Source organism: Ipomoea nil, unplaced genomic scaffold (genome assembly GCF_001879475.1).
Source record: "Ipomoea nil cultivar Tokyo-kokei standard unplaced genomic scaffold, Asagao_1.1 scaffold0202, whole genome shotgun sequence".
In the NCBI taxonomy this organism is placed as follows: Eukaryota; Viridiplantae; Streptophyta; class Magnoliopsida; order Solanales; family Convolvulaceae; genus Ipomoea; species Ipomoea nil.
This window is the reverse complement of record NW_017616630.1, coordinates 1,321,299-1,347,746: the sequence shown is the minus strand read 5'-3', so window position 1 is coordinate 1,347,746 and position 26,448 is coordinate 1,321,299. Positions and strand designations below refer to the sequence as shown.

Sequence of the window (26,448 nt, the reverse complement as noted above, 5' to 3'; positions counted from 1 at the left end):
AGTCGTGTGTACACACACTCTCCTTAAAACCGATTCGCCACCTCCCGAGGGTGCTAGGATCGTTGTGGCGTCAGTCTCCCAGGATAAAACGGACTACGACTTTGGCGTTCGAGCACTCCAACCCAAAGCCCGGCGAACTAGAACACAAGTTGAGCACTCCGATGTTTTATGGAAGATGTTTGGCAGAATTTCTTTTCTTTTGTAAACTGGATGAGAGTGGAGAGAAAACAAAACAGTTTTGGTTGATTCAAAACTCACATGTAAACATTCTGCCAACCACCAAGTTATTTGTAGGAGAAGGGAATTAAAGCATATTCATGGCCATTAACCAACATTAATCCAATTAAAAAAAATTGAATTAAAACGTTTGAAACGGTCGTAATTATTATCGAAATAATTCCAACGGTCACGAACTTAATACGCGATTAATTCGTACCGACCACAACGACCCATTTCAAAATATCTGAGTGACCGAGAAGTCCGTACAAACCCGAAGGTTTAACGAATTGGGACCGAAACCACACCCGAGTGGTCCGCAAGCACCGAAATGGTGTAGCACGAATCAATGCATATAGCATTGACTCGTGCTAGAAGCACCAAATTGGTGCTGCACGAGAGCTCACACGAGAGGAGCTAAACTCCATTTCACTAATTAAGCCTACCAAGGCTTAATACATTCGTCCATGCATCATCACAGCACGAATGCATCCCAATTCAATTAAGCTTTTCAAGCTTAATTACACTTAAGCTTCCAACCAACTTTCGTGCAAACGAAAGTTATTAAAATGCTAATTTCCAATTAGCATTTAAACTTAAGTTTTTGACTTCTCTCAAATAGGTTCACTTTGAGAATCAATTTCTCATTCACCTATTATCCATTTTGAGCGTACATTATATCAAATTCTTCGTCTCACTACGAAGAACCCGAATCCACTTTAACCCGACCCAAATCGGAAGTGGACCCACATATATTTGCACCACAAAATAATCACTCAAAATGCCATTTTTAGCTAAAAATTCCAACAATCCCCCACATGAATGAAAATAGATTTTCGGGACGAGGAAAAATCGACACGAACGTGCTCAACGGTCGATCCCTGCATAGCATAGGTAGGTGTTACCCTTTGAACCTTGCCTTGTGAAAATATGTTTACTCTACTGGCTGTATGGTAGAACTTGATGTCTTTGAACCAACTGCCGTTTGTGTAGACGATGACATATCCCACACAGGAACCTTCCAACCTTTGTTCTGTTCTCATGGGTGTGCCCGTTTTGGTCATGGGTCACTTTCCTAGTTCTGCGAGAGTTTCTAAAGAATTGAGCCCATCAATTCTCCTTTGAAGCGACCCCACTTCTCTCTAACATAGGTGATTCTTTATCGAGTATCCCGCATACTCACACATGTCAACCGACATTCGAATCATTAAAGCATCAACATGCTAGCCTCGTGCAGGAGTCACTGTTCTAACGAGGAATGGTAGGGAGTCCGAGACCCCCACAGTGACACGCTTCGTTCCATAATTTAGTTGTCCAATTGAACCTAGGTGCCAGCTAGGTTGGGTATCCACTATAGAACTTTTATTCTATGGGCTTCAAACCCATTCCTCGTGCCAACTTCTCAACAACATCTTTGCTCAACCCTTTGGTTAGCGGATCCGCTATATTGTCCTTTGACTTCACATAGTCAACAGAGACAACACCTGTTGTGAGTAGTTGTTTAATGGTATTATGTCTTCGACGTATATGTCTAGACTTACCATTATACATATGACTTTGTACTCTCCCAATTGTTGCTTGATTATCACAATGCACACTAATTGGAGGTACAGGTCTATCCCAACAAGGAATATCCTCCACAAAATGGCGTAGCCATTCAGCCTCTTCACAACGTTTGTCTAAGGCTATCAGCTCAGATTCCATCGTGGATCTAGCTATCAAGGTTTGTTTCGAGGATTTCCAAGAAACGGCTGCACCGGCTAACGTAAACACGTAGCCACTCGTGGACTTAGAGTCCTTCATATCCGATATCCAGTTAGCGTCGCTGTACCCTTCAAGTACAGCAGGATATCGTGTATAGTGCAGTCCCCAGTCACGAGTATACCTCAAGTATCTCATAACTCTCACTATTGCCTTCCAGTGCGTATCACTGGGGTTACTCGTATATCTACTGAGTTTGCTAACCGCAAAGGCAATATCAGGCCTGGTACAACTCATTAGATACATCAAACTTCCAATAATCCTAGCATATTCTACTTGAGAGATACACTTTCCACGATTTTTGGACAGATGAACGCTAGTATCTAATGGAGTCCTAGCCACTTGATAATCATCCTTGTTAAACTTTGCAAGGATTTTATCAACATAATGAGATTGGCTTAACACGAGACCATCAGGTCTTCTCACGATTCTAATCCCAAGGATTAAATCTGCCAAACCCATATCTTTCATGTCAAATCTCGAATTTAACATGTCCTTGGTAGATTTGATCATTCGATCGTTACTACCCACGATGAGTATATCATCCACATATAAACAAAGAATGACATAACCGTCTATCGTTTCCTTAACGTAGACACACTTGTCACTTTCGTTTATATTGAACCCATTGGTTAACATCGCATGGTCAAACTTCTCGTGCCACTGCTTAGGCGCTTGTTTTAAACCATATAACGATTTAACCAATTTACAGACTTTCTTTTCTTGGCCCGGAACCGCAAAACCCTCAGGTTGTTCCATATAGATTTCTTCATCTAACTCGCCATTCAAGAAAGCTGTTTTCACATCCATTTGATGAACTTCCAAATTCCGCAGTGCGGCTATGGCAAGTATCATCCTTATGGAATTTATTCTCGTTACAGGAGAATATGTGTCGAAGTAATCAAGGCCCTCGCGTTGCCTGTAACCCTTAATTACAAGCCTAGCCTTATACTTCTCAATGGAACCATCAGGTTTCAACTTCCGTCTAAAGACCCACTTGGATCCCAAGGGCTTACTACCCGGAGGAAGATCAACCAGTTCCCAAGTGTGATTCTGTAGGATAGAATCCACTTCACTCTTTATAGCCTCTTTCCACATTGGTCCTTCCGTAGAAGTCACAGCTTCTACATACGTTTGAGGCTCGTTTTCTAACAAACATGTCAGAAAATCTGGTTCATTTTCTAGTAAACAAGTTATAATGTGCATATCACATTCTAACATGTACGTCAGAAAATCTGGACCAAAGGATTTTTCAATCCTAACTCGCTTGCTACGTCTAGCTTCGAGCTCGGGTTCTATTTCAAACCCTCCACTGCCGTTATCCACAGCCTCGTCGAATGCTCGTTTCGACGTACTAGGTCCCTCACTGGACCTACACGGAAATACATCTTCAAAGAATGATGCATTCCTTGATTCAATTATCGTGTTCTTATGTACGTCCGGATTATGGGACTCGTGTACTAAGAACCGATATGCACTACTGTTATGTGCATAGCCAATAAAGATACAGTCCACCGTTTTAGGACCTATCTTTATTTTCTTAGGTGTTGGCACCAAAACTTTGGCAAGACACCCCCACACTTTCAAGTACTGGTAGGAAGGTTTCCTACCGTTCCACAGCTCATAAGGAGTCTTATCGAGCTTCTTGCGGGGAACCTTATTTAAAAGGTAGTTACTTGTCAAAATCGCCTCATCCCACATACTTTGAGGTAGGCCCGAACTTATCAACATCGCATTCATCATCTCTTTCAATGTGCGATTTTTCCGTTCGGCAACACCGTTCGATTGAGGTGCGTAAGGTGCCGTACGCTCGTGTATGATACCTACACTTGCACAGAAGTCACCAATAGGTGCTTCGTACTCACCACCTCGATCGCTTCTAACCTTCTTAATCCTCCGATTAAGTTGGTTTTCCACTTCATTCTTATAAAGAATGAATTTATCGACGGCCTCGTCTTTGCTCTTAAGCAAATACACATAGCATTATCGTGTGCTATCATCGATAAACGTGATAAAATATTTATTACCACCGCGCGATTGTATTGATCTAAAATCACATACATCGCTATGAACCAACTCAAGTGGTTCCGTTTTCCTTTCAATCGATTTAAAAGGAATTTTTGTTTGTTTTGCCTCAACACAAATCTCACATTTGTGCTTATCAACTTGAAATGTAGGAATATGGTCCAAGTTAATTAATCTACGTATAGAATTAAAATTAACATGACCCAGTCTACCGTGCCACAAGCACGAAGACTCAAGTAAGTAGGCTGAATTAATAATACTCTTATTAATCACAGTTATTGCATCGAGCTTAAAAAGCCCATCTAGCACATAACCCTTGCCTACGTACGTTCCTGATTTCGACAAAACAACCTTATCTGACTCAAACACTAACCGGAAGCCATTCTTGTTCAACAATGAACCAGAAACTAAGTTCTTCCGTAGCTCCGGTACGTACAAGACGTTGTTCAGAGTCAGCTCTTTCCCAGAGGTCATTCTGAGAATTACTTTGCCCATGCCTACCACAGTAGACTGAGCAGAGTTTCCCATCCATACCTTCCCATAATTAGTCGTCTCGAAGGTAGTAAACAACTTACGGTTGGAACACATATGTCGGGTCGCACCCGTATCAATGAACCATTCCGTTTGGTTCGAACCAACCAGGTTTACCTCGGTCACCATTGCCGAGAGGATGATTTCGGACTCATTCTGATTGACCCGCACCACGTTAGATTCAGAATTACAATTCTTCCTCTTAAGTGCTTTACAATCAGCCCACTTGTGACCCACAATGCCACAATTGAAGCATTTTCCGTAGAATTGCTTCTTGAAGTCCTTTCTGCCCAAAGGCAACAAATGGATACTAGGTTCCACTTGAAAGGCTTCACTCACGATCGTTCCTTCATCAACTTGACTTAGGACGATCCCGGAATCCACCATCTTGTATTCAAGTAATCGGCTAACGACAAACATTTTTGCCTTAGCGTTATCACTCTTATACTTTAGGTCCAAAGATTCGCACAACGAGTCACACAAACCATTCAAAACATAGTTTAGGCATAGGAAAACCAAATATTTCCAAATCCGTACTATGCTAACAGTTTGAGCGTTAGACTCGTGTTCCTTTCCACTAGGAACCATCTCGGTCAAGAACCATGACATGCCGAGAATTATTAGGTTGTACAACATTTTAAGTTGCAACCCTTCGAAATTCAACATCTTGAATTTCCATGGTCTTTCGACCAATCCACAAGGTACCGTCCCATGTACCTTCATCGTAGGGATATACCCTTTGATGCCACCACCGGTCTCCGAACCAAAGTTCACCGGGGTTTCGGATTGTGCAACTACGTTGCCGATCCGACCAATTGAATGTGCACCATGAGCAGCATTCACGGTTCCACCACTCGTGGAATCCATCGATTTAATCACCAAAAAAAAAATTAGTCGGTTTTAAGATTGTTGGAAATTGGTGAATAAATCGATACACAAAAATATATATATATAATATATATTTGTCCCAAAAAAATGGAATTTAATTTATAGAAAATTAATTCCAACCAATTTTGGTACGAAACCAAAATTACATATATATACAACGTATATATATTAACCAAAAAGGGATTTATTTTATCAAAATAATCCCACCACAACTAGTACGAAACTAGTACAAGGATTTAATCTATCCGAGATTAATCCTACCACTTGGTCCGAAACCAAGAACAAAAAATAAGCAAGAACGGGTTTCTAACCTGAGGTTTCAACCCAACGCGAAGAAACAAGAAGAAGCAGAGGAAGCCCGAGTCGTGTGTACACACACTCTCCTTAAAACCGATTCGCCACCTCCCGAGGGTGCTAGGATCGTTGTGGCGTCAGTCTCCCAGGATAAAACGGACTACGACTTTGGCGTTCGAGCACTCCAACCCAAAGCCCGGCGAACTAGAACACAAGTTGAGCACTCCGATGTTTTATGGAAGATGTTTGGCAGAATTTCTTTTCTTTTGTAAACTGGATGAGAGTGGAGAGAAAACAAAACAGTTTTGGTTGATTCAAAACTCACATGTAAACATTCTGCCAACCACCAAGTTATTTGTAGGAGAAGGGAATTAAAGCATATTCATGGCCATTAACCAACATTAATCCAATTAAAAAAAATTGAATTAAAACGTTTGAAACGGTCGTAATTATTATCGAAATAATTCCAACGGTCACGAACTTAATACGCGATTAATTCGTACCGACCACAACGACCCGTTTCAAAATATCTGAGTGACAGAGAAGTCCGTACAAACCCGAAAGTTTAACGAATTGGGACCGAAACCACACCCGAGTGGTCCGCAAGCACCGAAATGGTGTAGCACGAATCAATGCATATAGCATTGACTCGTGCTAGAAGCACCAAATTGGTGCTGCACGAGAGCTCACACGAGAGGAGCTAAACTCCATTTCACTAATTAAGCCTACTAAGGCTTAATACATTCGTCCATGCATCATCACAGCACGAATGCATCCCAATTCAATTAAGCTTTTCAAGCTTAATTACACTTAAGCTTCCAACCAACTTTCGTGCAAACGAAAGTTATTAAAATGCTAATTTCCAATTAGCATTTAAACTTAAGTTTTTGACTTCTCTCAAATAGGTTCACTTTGAGAATCAATTTCTCATTCACCTATTATCCATTTTGAGCGTACATTATATCAAATTCTTCGTCTCACTACGAAGAACCCGAATCCACTTTAACCCGACCCAAATCGGAAGTGGACCCACATATATTTGCACCACAAAATAATCACTCAAAATGCCATTTTTAGCTAAAAATTCCAACAGTCTTGAGACATTGATCAGTTGTGGTGTGTTATATAGACAATGAAGGATTTAAAATATATATATATATATATTTTTTGGGATTGTGATGATTGAAAGACAGTTATGCCTGTTAAGGTATATTTCTCTTAATGGCATGATGAGATATCATGCCCGGATGTTATATTAAATATATTTATGAAATCAATTTTATATGTTACATGGTTTCAGTTGTATAACTCAATTAAATTGAGTTTGGAGCTGAATTATGGGTAATTCAGGGTAATGTGTTATATTTTGTTTGTTATGCTCTTTTCTCCTATTTCACAGGTAGTGGAACACATATACCGTGCAAGAGGAAACACACCAAACTTATTGGAGCATGCATCTATTATACATGACAAGGTAGTGGAACACATATACCATGCAAAAGGAAACACACCAAATTGATTGGAGCATGCATCTATTATATCAATGAAATATTTTTTTTATTTAAAAAAAAAAAACCATAATATTATGACATTCTAATAGTAATATTTGTCGGTATAAATTTTTTAGGGCGGACAACGATAAAGTGAATCTACATGTTGTGGTCGTTCATGATATTAAGGAGGTTTTAGATTATAATAGTGTTTTGGTGAAGTCATTCCGTATGGCCGGCTAAGTCATTTATTGATTCTAATCCACAAGCTCAAATTAAAATGAGGCTAATAGGTAGGAGGACTACAGATGCAAGGACTTATACATTACCAACTGCATCAGAGGTTGCTGCTCTCATTGTTGGAAATTTAGACCCTATAATGGGTGAACGTGACATTTTGGTAGAGTCTAAGTCTGGAGTTTTGAAACGAATAAGTGAATTAAATCAATCATACTTACCATTGCAATACCCAATTTTATTCACATATGGTGAGGATGGATTCAGGGGGGATATACATTTTTCAACACATGTTAGTAACCAACATTTTGCAAGAAAAAGTGTATCTCAAAGGGAGTACTTTGCGTTCCGTATTCATGAAATGTTAAATGAGATCTCAACTTTAATGTATGCTAGGAGGTTATTCCAACAATTCTTGGTGGATGCGTACACGATGGTTGAATCTTCTAGGCTTATTTATATAAGGTCAAATCAAAAAGCTTTGAGATGTGAGGCATATAAAGGTCTTTCAGATGCCTTGACGTGAGGTGAAGTTGAACCTAGCTCCCAAGGGAAAAGAATAATCTTACCATCAAATTTTACAGGCAGAGCAAGGTACATGATACAAATTAAAACTACTAAGATGCCATGACTATTTATTAGTTTATAGGTTATCCAAACCTATTCATTACATTTACATGTAATTCTAAATGGCTGAGATACAACGCTATCTTGAAAACTTATTGTCCGATTAATTTCAGTATTTATTGTGTACCATTTACATGTTCATTTTTTATTTGTTCAATTTGCAAAATAAAAATAAAAATAAAAATATTCTGAAAATATTAAATTCAATCTTAATTATTTAACACAATTGAACAATAAATTTAACAATATTTATCCCGTGCATCGCACAAGTACTATACTAGTACGCTTAGTTGCAAAATTTTATAAAGCATTCTCTTTTTTTAGTGTTTTTTTAGTCATATTAATTGAAAAGGATTGGGATATGGAGTGTACTGTCCTAATAGCCATAAATATTTTTCAGAAAGTAATTGTAATAATGTTCTTGTCGGTGCTTCCCACCTTAACAAGCTTTGCGGAAGCTTGTTGGTCTTGATACGTTTTATTGGGACAATATATGTTCATTGTCTCTTTTTGTGTATCCCTAAGATTCTTGCTACAACCGTCTCACCAGAATACAAGGACGAGTGGTTTTGGAGAAATGATGTGCAAGGCAAATACAATGTGCGACACGACTATCGATTGTTGACGTCGGCAAGCTGGAATGGTGATTCACAATCGCAATTTAAAGAATGGTCTAAGCTTTGGAAATTGCGAATCCCCCAAAAGTCAAGAATTTTCTTTGGATGTGCATGAGAAACGTACTTCCGATCCGGTGCGAGAAAATCTGAAATCTAAACATGTTTGGGTGGGTGGTGGATGCCCTTTTTGCTCAAGTGACTATGAAACAATTGATCATCTGTTCTGTGACTGTAATGTGGCTAAACAAGTGTGAGGATTGGCGCTGTCCCTGAATAATATGCTTTGTACCTTACAGGTGGGTAAGTTGATAAAGGCAGCAGCGCAGCTAGATTGTGGATTATCTGGACTGCACGTAATGAGCTTATTTGGAGAAATGCAGCACCCATAATGGACTCTATGAGAAGCCTTGACTACGTCGTGGATGCAGTTGTGTAACGAGGTAAGCATAGTTCAACCTTCTGCTGTTTTGAACTCAACGAACTGATCTCCACCTCCTACAAACTACATTATTTAATGTGGACGTAGCTACTTTTGGTAATGGTGTCGGTTTTGGGCAGTGTTACGCGACTCCGATGGAAGGTTTGTGGCAGCATGTAGTGCGAAGTTTGATTGTAGAAACGACCCCTATATGGCTGAATCAATGGCGGTCAAGGAGGCACTAACGTGGCTCAAGTCTCACCATTTCAATAATATTATTTTAGAATCCGATTGCCTCAATTTTTGCTCAGCTTTCAATTCTTGTAATTTGAACCTCTCCTAAGCTGGTTTGATTATTAAGCAATGCTGTAAGATTGCTACTGACATTGAGAACGTGTGTGTTCGCCATGTCAATAGGTCAGCGAATTATGTTGCCCACGTGTTAGCACAGACATTTGGTTCTTTGTCTGACTTTGGATCGTGGTTCACTGAGCCACCGGCCTGCATTTCATTGTTGGTTGATTGTTAATGAATCTATCTCTTTATCTTTCAAAAAAACTAACTAAATGAAATTCTGATATCCTGATACTACCTTTTGATGCCTAAACCCTTAACATCTAATTGTCATTCTACTATTTGTACTTGAGAAAAGGGTCAAATAAACCCCTAAACTTTACCTAAAAACTCAATTAAGTCCCTAAACTTTTAAAAAGTACAATTACACTTTTTAACATGTTAAATTGAGTCAATAAAATATAAACTAGTAAATGACCTGCTATTCCAGGCCATTTCTGTATTCCAGCAAAATTTCGGCAACCGGCCTCTTCGGTCGCCAACTATCAGAGAAGGCGTCCTTCCCCAGCGGAAGGCGACAAATTGTCAGAAGATTTAAGCTTTACCCAACATTAGAATTTAAGAACGTTCTTATTTAATGAATGTTTTTTCATTATAAAAAGTAAAAACATGGAAATTGACTGTGTGAAGCGTCCATGGAAAACTGTGGAAGAAGATTCAACGGCTTAGCTGAAGTTTATGGGATTAAAGAAAGTTATAATCTTTGAAATTCAACGCGTTTCTTCCAATATTTTGGTTTCCGCCGTCCGCGACTTCAAATTCCTCCATTAATATAATGCTTAAATTCAAAAGAATTCTTAATCCAATTGTTAATCTCTGCGTTTAATCTAATTCAATTCATCGATCGTAAAACTAGAACCAGGGATGAGTAGATTCTGTTATGTCGGTTTCATGTGGGGTGGGAAGAGTGGTGGTGGTGGGCTGCATGCGGTAGGGTTGGCGGCGGTGCACTTACATCAGCGGCGATGATAGTGCTTCGTGGCCGGAAGCTACCGTCAAGGAATTCGAGCCAGTTCCCCGTCTCTGTCGTACAGTTCTCGTTAACTACGTGGATGATCTCCGGAACCCGAAGTTTTCTCCCGATGGCGGTTACGGCCAACTGGCCACTGGAATTTCGCCGGAATACAGAAATGACATACAATAGCAGGTCATTTATGAGTTGTTAGGCTTCATTGACTCCATTTAATATGTTAAAGGGTGTAATTGTACTTTTTAAAAATTTAATGATCTAATTGACTTTTCAAGTGAAGTTTAGAGACTTATTTGATCCTTTTCCCTTTGTATTTTTATGTGATTTTAGATCAATATAAATGTTTTTTTTCCCTTTTACTCACCGTATTTAATATAATTGTGCTAAGTAATAAACATTTTATAATGTAGAATACCTAAGTATAAGTTGGCTTTATTATGACATGCAGTATTTGTTAACTACGAATGCATTCGTATCTATATGCCTATTAGCCTATATAGTAATTCCATATCAGAGATAATACGTAGTGCCTACTTAAAAATATTTATGATGTACTCTCTTTAGATTAAGAAGAAACAAGAAACAAGAAACAATAATAATGACAGAAAATAAAAGAAGGTAAAATTTACATAGTTTGGCAATGTGCATACGTCTACGGAAGTAAAACTATTACTTTTTTCATAGTTATGGTGATAGTGGTGATACAACCATATATTTATAGGCATCTGATCCCTTTACAATGGGTACACCTGCTTCACTCATATTCCTAGTATGAGACAAACTCATATTCATAACCCATATATGAGACAAACACAACAATCTCCACCTTGTCGAATATGCTGTTGTTGAATATGCTCTTTAGGAGAAAAGATAACTCAACAAATCTCCACCTTGGCGAATATGCCCTTTAGGAGAAAATACTTATTTAACTATCTCTACCTTCACAAATATGCCCTTTAGGAGAAAAGACTTATCTAGCATATACACATTGGTAGGAACAACCATGCTCATCTCAACTAGCCAGCCACATGCATCACGCAGCATCAAACATTTCACATTGCATGTACACGAACCACTTTGTCCCTAAGTCATTCGTCCCTCAGCCGTTGACTTGTTATACCAGCCGCGACTCATGCTAACTGTCCCGTTCAGCTGACCTCCTGCATTTGGCCCATACCAGGTCCATGTCCCCTCCTAGTATCCACGCTGCCCCTAACACAACAGCGCCCCTGCAAAGTCACACTAAACCCGTGTGCCTTTCCCAATGCTCCACTGACCAGTCCACTGGCTAGCAACACGCACCACGCAGCATCAAACGTTTCCCTGTGCATGTTCACGAACTACTTTGTCCTAAGAAATTCGTCATACTAGTCGTGACTCACGCCAAGCCCGGCCATGTCCGCGACCCCTCCTGGTATCCGCGCTGCCAAACACTACAGCGCCCCTCACCACCTTCTCATCTAGCATCTAGAAACACCCAACAAATCCAAACAATGTTCGATCTTGTCACTAGTTACCGCTAGAACATCACCTTCACAATAATAAGAGTCATTAGCATGTATCCCACCCATAGCTTCCTGCTTCTTCAACTCCCCCAAATCAGCCTCTTCCAGATTTGCTGGTTTTTCCGCCTTCAAAGTTTTCAGAAGACCTTGATGTGCCAACAAATCCATTACCCTAGACTGCCATAACCCAAAATTCCATGTACTATCAAACTTTGATACCTCGAATTTTGTACTTGAACTGACCATCTCAACAGTGCTCTGATACCAATTTGTTGAGATTAACAAGAAACAAGAAACAATAATAATAATGGTAGAAAGTAAAAGAAGGCAAGACTTACGTGGTTCGGCAATGTGCCTACGTCCACGGGAGTGAAACTATTACTTTATTCATAGTTATGGTGATAGTGGTGATACAACCCCTTAGGGATACAACCATATATTTATAGGCATCTAATCATGTACAATGAATATACCCGCTTCACTCCTATTCCTAGTATGAGACAATCATATTCCTAATTCATATATGAGACAAACACATCATACTCCTATTCTGAAATTAACTTTGTGCATGATGAAACTAACTAATTAAAATGAAAGGCAAATGATGATACTAGTTGCCTAAACCATAAACATCTACTTGTCATTTTACTATTTGTACTTTAATGTGATTGAAAATCAATATAAATGTTACTTTGTTCTTTTTTCCCCTTTTACTCACAGTATTCATTCATGTATAGTAATGTGTGTTTTCTTTTTAATCTACAAAACCTAAGTATAAGAGTTGACATTAACATGCTATACAATAATTGTTATATGTGATTGCATTCCTTTTTTTTTTTTTTTTTTTTTTTTTTTTTTTTTTTTTTTTGGTGAGGTGATTGCATTCCTATTTATATGTCTATATATATTAATTACTTGTTTATCCGTGATAATAAGTACTGCCTACTATCACGATATTTTTCTTTTTTAGAAAAATATATGTTCTATGACTCTTTTTGCACTAGAAATTGTGGGTCCGTTTACTTCAAGAAACTATTCTCCGTTTCTATTTTTAAATTTTTTAGTATTTATTCTTGCTTCTTTTTTTTTTTTTTAATAAACTTGTTTATTAACACTCAATTTTTTCAAATATATTTTTTAGACTGACGTTATAAAATTAACGCAACTGTAAATTCAAGTTATTTTTAGACCTTATATTTAAAATATTTTTAGATATATTTGGTTTAAATGAAATAAATATAATTTTAAAGAGTTAATTCCATTTTATGTCTTAAATTTATAGGTGGCAATTCACTTTTAGTCCATTTTTTTTCAAAGTATCTCCCTTTGGTCCTAGTATTATTGTGGCATGACAATTTTTGACCCCCCATCAACAAAACAGTTCCATAAATACAAGGGCATTTAGGTATTCAATTGTAATTTTTTTTAAAAAATATAGTGGTTCAACCCACTTTGTACAAAAGGATCAAATGTCATTGTATTTAATGATATTCCAATAATTTTATTGACAGAGAACCAAAGATGGTATTGTCACAATAATACTAGGACCAAAGATGGATATTCTTAAAAAGAATGAATAAAAGTGGACTACCACCTATAAATCTAGGATCAAAACTGGAATTAACACTAATTTTTACTTTTAAATCTAATATATTTCAGATTTTTATATTTGATATCTTAACCAAATTTATATTAGGAGTTAATTCCCAAAATGGTCCTCCGACTATGACATTTTCTCAAATTGGTCCCTTGACTTTTAATTTCCCCAAAGTGGTCCTCCAACTTTTGAATTTAACGCCAAAATGGTCATCCGTTAGCTTTGGTGTTAAAATGAAGGGTAAAACTGGAAATTTAGGTTGTGCACTCTAATTTAAAGCAATCTGTGATTCCTTTTAGTAGTTTGCGCACATATTTCTTCAAATTAGGTTTTTGCTCTTCTAAATCTGCAATCAAAATGTGGGATAATCAACTAGAAGGTCAAAAAAGTTCATCTTCAACTTCATCCATAAACTTCCCAAGGCAAAGATTTCTGGCCTTCTAGTTGATTATCCCACATTTTGATTGCAGATTTAGGAGTTAACCAAATTTATATTAGGAGTTAATTCCCAAAATGGTCCTCCGACTATGACATTTTCTCAAATTGGTCCCTTGACTTTTAATTTCCCCAAAGTGGTCCTCCAACTTTTGAATTTAACGCCAAAATGGTGATCCGTTAGCTTTGGTGTTAAAATGAAGGGTAAAACTGGAAATTTAGGTTGTGCACTCTAATTTAAAGCAATCTGTGATTCCTTTTAGTAGTTCGCGCACATATTTCTTCAAATTAGGTTTTTGCTCTTCTAAATCTGCAATCAAAATGTGGGATAATCAACTAGAAGGTCAAAAAAGTTCATCTTCAACTTCATCCATAAACTTCCCAAGGCAAAGATTTCTGGCCTTCTAGTTGATTATCCCACATTTTGATTGCAGATTTAGGAGAGCAAAAACATAATTTGGAGAAATATCAGACTACTGAAAGGAATCACATATTGCTTTAAATTGGAGTGCAAAACCTAAATTTCCAGTTTTACCCTTCATTTTAAAACCAGCTTAATGCCAAAGCTAACAGAGGATCATTTTGGGGAGATTAATAGTCAAGGGACCAATTTGAGAAAGAGTTAATTCCAGCAATGGTCCTCCGACTATATTGATTTTCTACAATTAGTCCCTGACTTTTAATTTGGACAATTTATGTCCCTTGACTTTTGAATTCTTTCGAATGTTAGTCCTTCCGTCAAATGAAGGTTAAGTGGACGTTAAATGAAGGGGTAAAGTAGTCCTTTCACCTGCTTAGTGCATAACTATTCATATTTCTACCTTGTATACGCGATATATACAAAGATAATCTCAGTCGAAGCCCTAGAATATTCCTCGTCGTTCCCTATTACCTTCATATATATCGCGTATACAAGGGAGAAATATGAGTAATTATACACTAAGCAGGTGAAAAGACTACTTTACCCCTACATTTAACATCTACTTAACCTTCATTTGACGGAAAGACCAACATTGGAAAGAATTCAAAAGTTAAGGGACCTAAATTGTCCAAAGAGTTAATTACCAATTTGGTCCCTCGACTATGAGGATTTCACCAATTTGGTCCTCGATTATCAAAATACTAGCCAAGCATGTATTATCCGGATTTTGTATAAACCATATAATAATAAGGATTGAGAATATAATTGTGTTGTATTCAATAATAATGTCTGAGAGTATAGGGAGCGAATATATAGAGATGCTAGATAGAATTCTAGTCTAACACGAATAATATAGTCCTAGTCTAATATGGATAATAGAGTCCTAATAGTCCTAATACTCCCCCTCAAGCACAAGGTTGGTCAGCCAAAACATTGAGCTTGCAACGAAGTAAATTAAAACGTACAGACGAAAGAGACTTAGTAAAAATATCCGCTATCTGATCTTTGGTAGAAATAAAATTGACTTGTAATTCCTTCTTCGCGACTTGATCACGAACAAAGTGGTAGTCGATCTCAATGTGCTTGGTGCGAGCATGAAACACCGGATTAGCACACAGATAAGTAGCTCCCAGATTGTCACACCAGAGTTTGGGCACAGAAGGTGGCGCAAACCCGATTTCCTTCATCAGAGAGACGAGCCAAGTAACCTCTGCAGAGACATCAGCCAGTCCTTTGTATTCAGCCTCAGTTGATGAACAAGCCACAGTACGTTGTTTTCGACAAACCCATGAGACAAGATTGGTCCCCAAAAATACAGCAAAACCACTAGTAGATTTGCGATCATCAGGATTGCCAGCCCAATCCGAATCAGAATATGCATGAATATCTAGAGAAGGAGAAGACGTAATCTTAAGACCAAGATGTAGTGTCCCATTTACATACCGTAACACCCTCTTGAGAGCCGCCCAATCCGCAGTAGAGGGAGAGTGCATGTGTTGACACAAACGATTGACTGCATAGGAAAGATCAGGCCGAGTTACCGTAAGATATTGCAGAGCACCTGCAAAGCTGCGATACTGAGTGGGATCAGCGTATGGTACCACGGCATCAGTCTCGGCCTTCGTGGTTGAAATCGGAGTAGCCACGGACTTGCAATCAACCATACCTGCTCGTTTTAGAATATCCTTCATGTACCGTTGTTGAGACATAAGCATGCCATCAGACAACGGAATGGTCTCAATACCCAGAAAGAATGAGGGCACACCCATATCACGAACTTTAAACTCAAGAGCCAACTTGTCAATAAGAGCAGTCACATGAGCCGGATCAGATCCCATAACCAAAATATCATCCACATAAACCAGAAAATATAAACGAGTATTGCCATGTGAATATATAAATAGAGAGACATCCGTCTTGGAAGGTGAGAAACCAGCAGAAACCAGAAAATCATGCAAACTAGTGAACCAAGCACGGGGAGCTTGCTTAAGCCCATATAAAGAACGTTGAAGGAGACAAACGTGCCCGGACATCGTTTTGTCTTCATAACCAGGGGGCTGGCGCATATAAACCGTCTCAGCGAGATTGACATTTAGAAAAACATTGTGTATGTCCAACTGTCGAATAGTCCATCCACGAGAAATAGCTAAGGATAAAAGAAGACGTACTATACCGTAGTCGGTTTAACAACGGGACTAAAGGTCTCAAAGAAATCCTCGCTGGCAATTTGATTGAATCCCTTGGCAACTAACCGAGCCTTGTAACGTTCAATCGAACCATCAGCCTTTCTCTTGGTTCTAAACACCCACTTACATCCAACTACATTCATACCTGATTTAAAGGGAACAAGCCTCCATGTATTGTTGTGCACCAAGGCATTAAATTCCAAATCCATTGCATTCCGCCATTCAGGAAATTTAACCGCTTGAGTAAAACATGTAGGTTCAGGAGTAACAGCAGCAGCAGATAAAGCAACATGATCATGTGGTCCCGAACTTCTCGTATTCATTCCATGAGAGCGAACGGGTGAGGGCGCGTGACGAGACCGACCACGGGGCCGGCCTCTTGGCCGAGGAGCCGATTGGTCCGTGACTGTCCGCTCGGACTCGGTCACGGGCTCGGCAGTAGCAGGCTGCTGGCGGTGATGGTCAGAAGCGGCTATGGGCGCGACAGGAGGGTCACGAGCCGTGACAATAGTCGGATCACCACCAGAAACAATTGGTGCAACACCCCACGGCTCCGGGCGTGGTTTTGGAACCTGCGAATCCACAGAAGCAACAAAAGGAAAGACAGCCTCATCGAATCGCACATGGCGACAGATAAAAACCTTGTTAGTGTTAGTGTCTAAACAACAATAGCCACGAAAAGATGGAGGATATCCTAGAAAGACACAAGGGGATGACCGAAACTGTAGTTTGTTGCGATTATAGGGACGCAGATTTGGAAAGCATAAACACCCAAAAACACGCAGATATGAATAAGATGGAGGAGACCGATGCAAAAGATAATGAGGAGATTTATCAGATAAGACAGGAGTGGGCATTTTATTGATTAGATAAACCACAGTTTCAAAAGCATAATCCCAAAAACGAGACGGAACAGAGGATTGAGCCATTAATGCTAGTCCCGTTTCAACAACATGCCTATGCTTACGTTCTACCCTGCCATTTTGTTCATGAGTATACGCACATGATTGTCTGTGACGAATACATAAGGACGCAAGAGTGGAACCAAGCTTTTTATATTCTCCCCCTAAATCAGATTGAAAAGAAATAATCTTGCGAGAAAAGGAACGTTCAACTAGTGACTGAAACTTATCAAATATAGCATACAAATCAGATTTAGCACGCATGGGATAATACCACATATAACGAGTGTAATCATCCACAAACAACACAAAATTATTTAAAGCCAGACGCAGAAAGTAATGACGCAGGGCCCCAAATATCTGAATAAATTAATTCCAAAGGATGCGTACTAGTAGTTTCTACACGAGACAAAGGAAAACGAGAAGATTTTCCTAATTGACAAGAGGAACAGACATTGGGAAGATCCCTAGAATTAAATGTACCAACAGACGAAGACGCTAAAATTTTACGTAAGACTCGAGAATGAGGATGCCCCAACCGCATGTGCCAAACGTAAGAGGACCGTGCAGCAACAAATGCAGCAGGGGAAGCAGAAGACGCAGGCCATGTGTAGAGACCCCTAGACGCATGTCCCTTAAAAAGAACCTTCTTGGTCAAAACGTCTTTCACATAGAAACAAAGAGGGTGGAACTCAAAGAAAACATTATTGTCCTTTGCAAAACGCTGGACAGATAATAGAGAAGAAGAGAGACCATGGACATGCAAAACATCATGTAACTTAAAAGACATAGAATCAGTGGCTAACGAAGCAGAACCAACATTAACAATAGGCAAACCTGTACCATTGCCGACTCGCAGAGTCTCTGGGCCATCATAACTTGTCGCAGAAGTCATCAAAGAAGAATCAGGCGTTGCATGATTTGTAGCACCAGTGTCAGGGAACCACTGATGAGGACCGTTGGAATCACCATTATCACCATAGACGGCCACATTAGCCTGAAAACCCGGAGCCCCTGAATAACGCCGAAAATAGTTGGCTCCCGTGTGACCAAAACGATCACAAATTTGACACGGATCATCATAGCGCCAAAAACAATTGGCTCCCGTGTGACCAAAACGGTCACAAATTTGACACGGATCATCATAACGCCAAACACAATTGGCTCCCGTGTGGCCGAAACCGTTACAAATTTGACACGGATCATCAGCGTCACGTCGTTGACCAGACCGCTTCTGATACGATGTATCTTGGTTTGATGCCATCGGTTACTGCTACGAAGTGAGGAACATGGATGTTGGAAAGGAAAACCCTGGCTAACTGATACCAGATGAGAATATAATTGTGTTGTATTCAATAATAATGTTTGAGAGTACAGGGAACGAATATATAGAGATGCTAGATAAAATCTTAGTCTAACACGAATAATATAGTCCCAGTCTAATATGGATAATAGAGTCCTAATAGTCCTAATAATAAGTACATATATTTGGCAGTTGGCCCCAAAATATAACTCCCGAAATTGACGTCTTGATATATAGAATCACTGCCCCTATAAATGTGGAGTCTTAATATATGATAATATGATATATCCCCCAAGCATAAGTGATAACAAATCCTCCTCCTCCTCCTCCTCCTCTTATCACAATGAATCTCCTCTGATCTTATTATGAAATCTTTTGACTCTATTCTTCAATTCCAGCCAAGAAAATATTTTTCTGCTCCGCTCTGCTCTTTTTTTTTTTTTGTTTTTTTTTTTTTGTTTTTTGTTTTTGTGCGGTTTTGTTCTCGTCCTAGTCCACGGTCCACCCAAGATCTGACTGACTACTGTACTGGTAAAGCCACAATCTTTTTCACATTTCTCAATCTGGGTACACGCTTGAGATTTTACTATATGTCTGAATTGCAGGTTTGAGGTGAGGATTTTGGAATGTAATAGCTTCGGTGTTTCAAGATTTGCATACGAACGGTTTGGAGGTGGAGAAGAAGACGTCGTGGGAGAGTTTGAGCAACGGCAATGGCGGTGGCGTATCATCAGACTCAGAGAGTGGCGCCCAGAAGCCGTTTAAGATCTTCATAGGGTATGATCCCCGGGAGGACATTGCGTACGAGGTTTGTCGCCATTCCCTTGTGAAAAGATCTTCAATCCCCATTGAAATCCACCCCATCAAGCAATCTGAGCTGCGACAGAGAGGGGTTTACTGGCGCGAGAGAGGGAAGCTAGAGAGCACTGAGTTCTCATTCACCTGTTTCTTGACCCCATACCTCGCAGATTACGAGGGGTGGGCTTTGTTTGTGGACTGTGATTTCTTGTACTTGGGCGACATTAAGGAACTGAGAGATTTAGCGGATGATAAGTACGCTGTGATATGTGTCCAACACGATTATGCCCCAAAAGAGACCACCAAAATGGATGGGGCTGTGCAGACAGTGTATCCTAGGAAGAACTGGTCGTCCATGGTTGTATACAACTGTGGACATCCTAAGAACAGGGTGCTGACACCAGAGGTGGTGAATTCTGAGTGTGGGGCATTTCTGCATAGGTTCATGTGGTTGGAAGATGGAGAGATTGGGGATGTGCCCTTTGTGTGGAACTTCCTAGTAGGGCATAACCAGGTTGTGGAGGGGAATCCTGCGACACTCCCAAAGGCAATACACTACACCCTCGGGGGACCATGGTTTGAGGCCTGGAAGGAGTGTGAGTTTGGAGATGTGTGGTTGGAGGAGTTGGAAGACTACAAGAACAAGAAGAATAAGAATTAGGCCGATGTAGTGTGTTGTGTAAAGCTAGCTAGCTAGCTTTCATCCATTATATTCTAGCCTACACCTGTGACGGGATAGGTAGAGAGAAATATAATGTTACGTTGATGGGGTAATAAACTAATAATGCAAATTGATTGATTTCATGCTTTGTGTGTAGTGTAGTATTGATGAGTTCTTGCAATAAGCTAGTTTGTAGCTATTGTGGTTGCAGATCAACACCATGGTTGATGTAATACTGTATGTATGTGTCACATAGTGTATTGATTCACACAATACAATTATTGTCATGTCTGTTACTTCATGCAGTAATCAATCCAGTAACTGTTGTTAGTGGTTACCAGGTTTAATTTTGTTGTTATCTTCTGCCTCTTTCTTCATTGGTGCATTATGTGCTTGTTATTTTTTGGGTGTACCCAAGGTTTCCATCGTCGAACACTAATTTCCTTGCTGAATTATAGGCACCTCTTTTGGGTGGGACAGCTGGCCTGGAGATTTACGGCTGCTCCATATCCAAAGCCAAGGAGGTTGTTCCATACCCAAAGCCAAGGATCAAACCCTTGACCTTTGGTTAAGAATGAATGAGTCATTTTCCACTCAACCACACCCGCCCAGGTTTATGTGCTTGTTATTTGTTTCTCCAATCATGCCCTCAGGTCCCACACCCCAACCCAACAGGATAATGAAGGGATAAATTACGATGATTTAGCGGTCCATTAGGTGGGAGGACTAGTGTTTGGTGTTTACAATAAACCCACCACATTAGGTGTAGTGTGTGCCCACAAGGAGCCCACCACATCATTAGGTGAAACACCTACAATGCAGTTGTCAAAACTCAATCATGTCTTCTTATCCAGAATCTACTAATATATACTTTGGACCGAGCTGTTCGAGCATACTGTTTCCGGCCATTCTTGTGATTAACGTGTGTGCTGGATGAGCGTGGAAGGATCAATTCATTCAACAACAAACTGTAGAATACAGAACCTAACTAATAGGCCTAAGACTAGATCAAATAATCTAAGCCACATAATATTTGTACAACAATACTAATAATAATAACTTATACTAACACTCCCCCTCAAGCACAAGGTTGGTGTGCGACAACATTGAGCTTGTCACGTAGAACACCAAAGCGAACAGCCGGAAGCGGTTTGGTAAAGATATCCGCAATCTGCTCCTTGGTAGACCCAAAATTGACGCGGAGTTCACCAGATGAGACCTTATCCCGGAAAAAATGATAATCCACTTCAACATGTTTGGTGCGTGCATGGAACACCGGATTAGCACAAAGGTAGGTGGGAACCAAATTGTCACACCACAAAGTCGGGGCAGTAGAAGAGCTCAGACCCAGTTCCCGTAACAAGGACATGACCTAGGTGACCTCGGCACATACATCCGCAAGCCCTTTATATTCCGCCTCAGTAGACGACCGAGCCACAATGCGCTACTTGCGAGAGACCCAGGAAACAAGATTTGATCCTAAAAACACGGCGTACCCACTAGTGGACTTCTGATCAACGGGACAGCCGGCCCAGTCTGAGTCAGAGTAGGCATGAATGTCAGACGATGATGATGAGGAAAGCCGTAAGCCGTAGTCGAGTGTACCCTTAATATAACGAAGAACGCGCTTAAGGAGCCCCCAGTGTTCGTCGGTAGGAGTGTTCATAAACTGACAGAGTCGATTGACAGCGCAGGATAGGTCCGGACGAGTAATAGTGAGGTACTGAAGTGCCCCCTCTATGCGTCGATAATGTGTGGGATTGTTGAAGGGATCAGTGGAGCTACTGACCGGTTGTGTGACAGAAGCGGGGGTAGTTAGAGGTTTACAATCCGTCATGCCTGCCTACGGTAGAATATCATGCATATACCGGCGTTGTGTGAGCACCATGCCCCCTGAAATAGATAGAGTTTCAATCCCAAGAAAAAAGTTGGGTCTCCCAGATCCCGTATCTTGAACGCAGAAGCAAGACGTTGAAGAAGAGAATCAATCAAGGCAGTGTCATCCCCGAGCATGATGATGTCGTCCACATAGACAAGTAAGAATGCCCGGGAGGCACCTGCTGAATAATGAAAGAGTGAGACATCTGTCTTGGATGCCACAAAACCTGTAACAAGCAAAAAATCATGCAGGCGTTTGAACCAAGCCCTCGGGGCCTGCTTAAACCCATATAAGGAGCGTTGGAGGTGACAAACGTGATCCGGGTGATCAGGATCCTCATATCCTGGTGATTGACTCATATAAACCGTCTCTGTCAGGTGCCCATTCAAGAAGGAATTATGAACGTCCAACTGCCGGAGAGTCCAGCCATGGGAAACAACAAAGGAGAGTAAGAGCCGAACTGTGGTCGGCTTGACCACCGGGCTGAAAGTCTCAAAAAAGTCTTCGCCTGCTACCTGATTAAACCCCTTTGCCACCAACCGCGCTTTATAGCGCTCAACGGTGCCATCGGCGTTGTGCTTCGTCTGAAACACCCATTTCTACCCTACAATATTCATTCCAAGTGTGGCGGGTACCAGACGCCAGGTATTGTTATGCAATAGCGCATTGAACTCCTGGTCCATGGCGTCACGCCACTGAGTGTGCCCTACTGCCTTAGAGTAACAAGTGGAGTCCGCAGTAGCGGAGGAAGCAGTTAAGGCATGAAATTGCTCGCCTGTGCCCGTGTCATGTGTCGGAGGCGCATAACATGCGCCCGCTGTTGCGGCTCGGTCCTAGTGCACTGTTTTCTGGGTGCACGAGTTGGGATACTTGAGCTAGGAGGAGGCGGAGGTGCAGGTATAGCCTGGACTCCACCATGTAGCACAGGACTAGAGCCCCAAGGTGGACTAGTCGTGGTTGTTTGAGCCGTTTCCTGCATAGAAGGAGCTACTGCAAAAGGAAAGTTAGCTTCATCGAAGCGGACATGGCGACAGACATAGGTTTTCCCAGTGTTTGGGTCCATGCAGCGATAACCCCGAAACGACGGTGGGTAACCTAAGAAGACACAAGGAGCTGACCAATATTCAATTTTATGATGGTTATAGGGCCGGAGATATGGATAACAAAGGCACCCGAATACACGTAGATATGTGTATGCAGGGGCCGACTTATATAGTTGGAAATAGGGTGTGTTAAACTGTAGCGAGGAGGATGGTAGACGGTTTATTAGATAAGTGGCTGTTTCAAACGCATAGTCCCAATACCGTTGCGGGACAGATGCTTGGGCCATTAAAGCCAAACCGGTCTCGACGATATGTCGATGCCAGTGCTCTACCCGGACGTTTTGTTCGTGTATATAGGCACATGACTTTCTGTGAACGATCCCTAACGAGGTAAAGAGTTTATGTAAGCGAAGATACTCCTCCCCCCCCCCCCCCCCCAAAATCAGATTGGATGGACTTGATAGAACGTGAAAAGGTACGTTCTACCATAGCCCGTAAATTGTCAAACACTTTATAAATGTCAGTTTTGAGTCTCAGAGGATAATACCAAAAGCGGGTGTTATCATCTACGAAGAGTACAATATAGCAGCACCCCTACGCAGAAAGAACAGGTGCGGGGCCCCAAATATCTGTGTAAATGAGGTATAATACATTATTACTAGATTTTGGTACTCTATCTAATGGAAATCGACATGATTTACCAAGCTGACACGAGGAACATAAAGTAGAAACTACATTTTTATTAGATTCAACCGGGCAATCCTGTAAGACACTTTGGAGAGCTTGACTGTGAGGGTGACCGAGACGCTGATGCCAGATCACGGAAGATGCACGGGCTGTAACAAACGCGAAATGAGACCTCGGAACTGACAGTGTGTATAAGCCCCCAGAGCTAAGTCCTTTAAGAAGCACCGCCTGCGTTTTGCAGTCCTTCACAACAAAGAACGTAGGATGAAATTCAAAAAAGCAATTATTGTCTTTGGTGAAACGATTAACAGATAACAATGACACAGACAGTTCAGAAACATGCAAAATATCAGATAATTTTAAGGACTTTGAAACAGACGGGATTAACGCATGACCAACACTTGATGCACCAGCCTCTCCTGCGACGGCGACATGCGCTTAGGACGGTGGAGCTTCGAAATAGCACCGGAAACAATACACGGCCTTATTCCCTTGTGACCGGCAGATCTGGCAACGCGGCGCGCCGCCTCCTCGGCCACGACCACCATGGACACAACGCTGGTTTCCACCAAGGCCTTGTCCACCGCGGTTGTGTCGGCCATCATCGCCATGCTGCCGTCTACCACGTCCGACGTACAGTGCCTGAGGTGCGACGCCTATCATCACCGACGACCCGGCCAGATAATCATCCGCATGGATGAAATGCTGCGCCTACAAGTAATCGGCCAGTTGGGGAATCGACACCGGCGTGCCGGTGACTGCCAGAGAAGCCGCCATCGCCCTGAGCTCCGGCCGCAACCCCTTGAACACGTACAAATTTTGTTCTGTGAGAGCTCCGGCCGGCCAGGGCGAGTTCTTCAACCAGCAACTGCGCTCGTCCCAAGTACTCCGATGGAGTGCTATCTCCTTGTCTCAAGGACTGGAACTGCCCCAAAAGATTGAGACACCTCACCTGCGTCGAAGAACCGAGAGCTGTCTCCGCCGCTTTCCACACACCGCACGAGGTGGAGGGGTAACCTGTTAGCAACTTGAGAAACTTGAAAAATGGACAAATTAAATGAAATTGGTTAGTTTAGGGATCCAATTGTAGATTTTTTAGGTTCAGTGACCTAATTGCATTCGCGTGTGCAGTTCAGTGGCTTATTTTACCCTTATTCCTTTTTTCTTTAATCTTTTAGTGAATCATATGATCAATTGTTTCCTTTAATATATTCTAATTAATCATCCCTTTTTGCTTTTAGCATATCATAATCACTCCCCACATCATAATGGTTTGTCGGTTAATGAGGGAGAAACGACCGGTAGCAGTAGAGATGGAGTGGTGGGGCAAGGCGTAATTGGTGGTGAAGGTGGAGAATGGAAGAGAAGACGGTGAAGGCAGAGAAGACAATGAAGGCGGACGCTGTCTACGGTGGAGATGGCAGTAGGAGAAGACGATCAGACGCCGCCTCTGATCCACTTGCTTCACGGAGGCAGCGGCCGTGTAGAAATTCGAGCGGTCGAAAACTAGAGACGACTTTCATTTTTTTTAGTGGTCTCAAATAAGCTAGCCTGGTAGTCAAATTTTACTATGGACTATGGTCCAAAGCAATACCGTTTCTTTTCATGAAAAGAAACAACACCCGTTCTGTCTAATTAATTATGTTTGTATAACATATTCAGTTTCATTTTATATACATTGTAGTTTCATTTCGGCACAACTAAAGTATCATTTTATTCCAACTACAATTTTATTTGATATTATACATTCAATATGTGAGACATGTTATAGAATTTCATTTTATACACACTGAATTCTTATTACAACACCACTAAAGTGTAATTCTAATTCAATTACCGTTTCATTGAACAATATACAAATATGTGAAATTGTTATTCAGTTTAATTTTATATACACTGTAGTTTCATTACAACACAAAATAAAGTATCATTTTGATATAACTACTGTTTTATTTGGCAATATAACTCAATATATGAGACATGTTATTCAGTTTCATTTTATACATACTATAGTTTCATTTCAGCACAACTAAAGTATCATTTCAATTCAACTACAGTTTTATTTGACAATATACACTCAATATGGGCAAATTATTGTGTGGACCATGGTCCACACAATGTTATGTGGACCATAATAAAAAGTACATTTTTAATATACTAAATGTACATTATTTTTGTACTGAATGTACATTATACAATATAATGTACACTCAGAACGAAAATAATGTATATCCCTGAATACAATGTAAATTATTTTTAAACTGAATGTACATTATTTTTGTACTGAATGTACATTATTTTACAGTTGACAAAATATGGTCCACATAATAATGATTGCTCAATATGTGAGACATGTTATTTAGTTTCATTTTATACATATTGTAGTTTCATTTCAGCATAAATAAAATATCATTTCAATCCAACTACAGTTTCTTTTGATAATATACACTCAATACGTGAGACATATTATTCAGTTTTATTTTAGATACACTTGTAGTTTTATTTTATTCTGAGCACATTACAAATACAAGATTTGTTAAAAATAACGGTTGTCGTTTCTTTATATATATATATATATATATATATATATATATATATATATA

General features: G+C 40.4%; 3 protein-coding genes across 3 annotated transcripts; 2 read left to right on the top strand and 1 right to left on the bottom strand.

The window, feature by feature from the left end:
- The first annotated feature begins 7,485 nt into the window (after positions 1–7,485).
- On the top strand, positions 7,486–7,968 carry LOC109190297. The gene has a single exon (XM_019340772.1). It carries the CDS (start codon positions 7,486–7,488, stop codon positions 7,966–7,968), a length of 483 nt encoding a protein of 160 aa, XP_019196317.1.
- Positions 7,969–18,716: 10,748 nt separating this feature from the next.
- LOC109190289 (protein CDI-like) lies at positions 18,717–20,236 on the top strand. The gene is made up of 2 exons (XM_019340765.1): positions 18,717–18,726; positions 19,413–20,236. The coding sequence occupies exons 1-2, from the start codon at positions 18,717–18,719 to the stop codon at positions 20,234–20,236; spliced, it is 834 nt and encodes a 277-aa protein (XP_019196310.1).
- A 1,444-nt stretch (positions 20,237–21,680) lies between these two features.
- On the bottom strand, positions 21,681–22,073 carry LOC109190278 (uncharacterized mitochondrial protein AtMg00810-like). Its single transcript, XM_019340756.1, has one exon. It carries the CDS (start codon positions 22,071–22,073, stop codon positions 21,681–21,683), a length of 393 nt encoding a protein of 130 aa, XP_019196301.1.
- Positions 22,074–26,448: the final 4,375 nt, after the last annotated feature.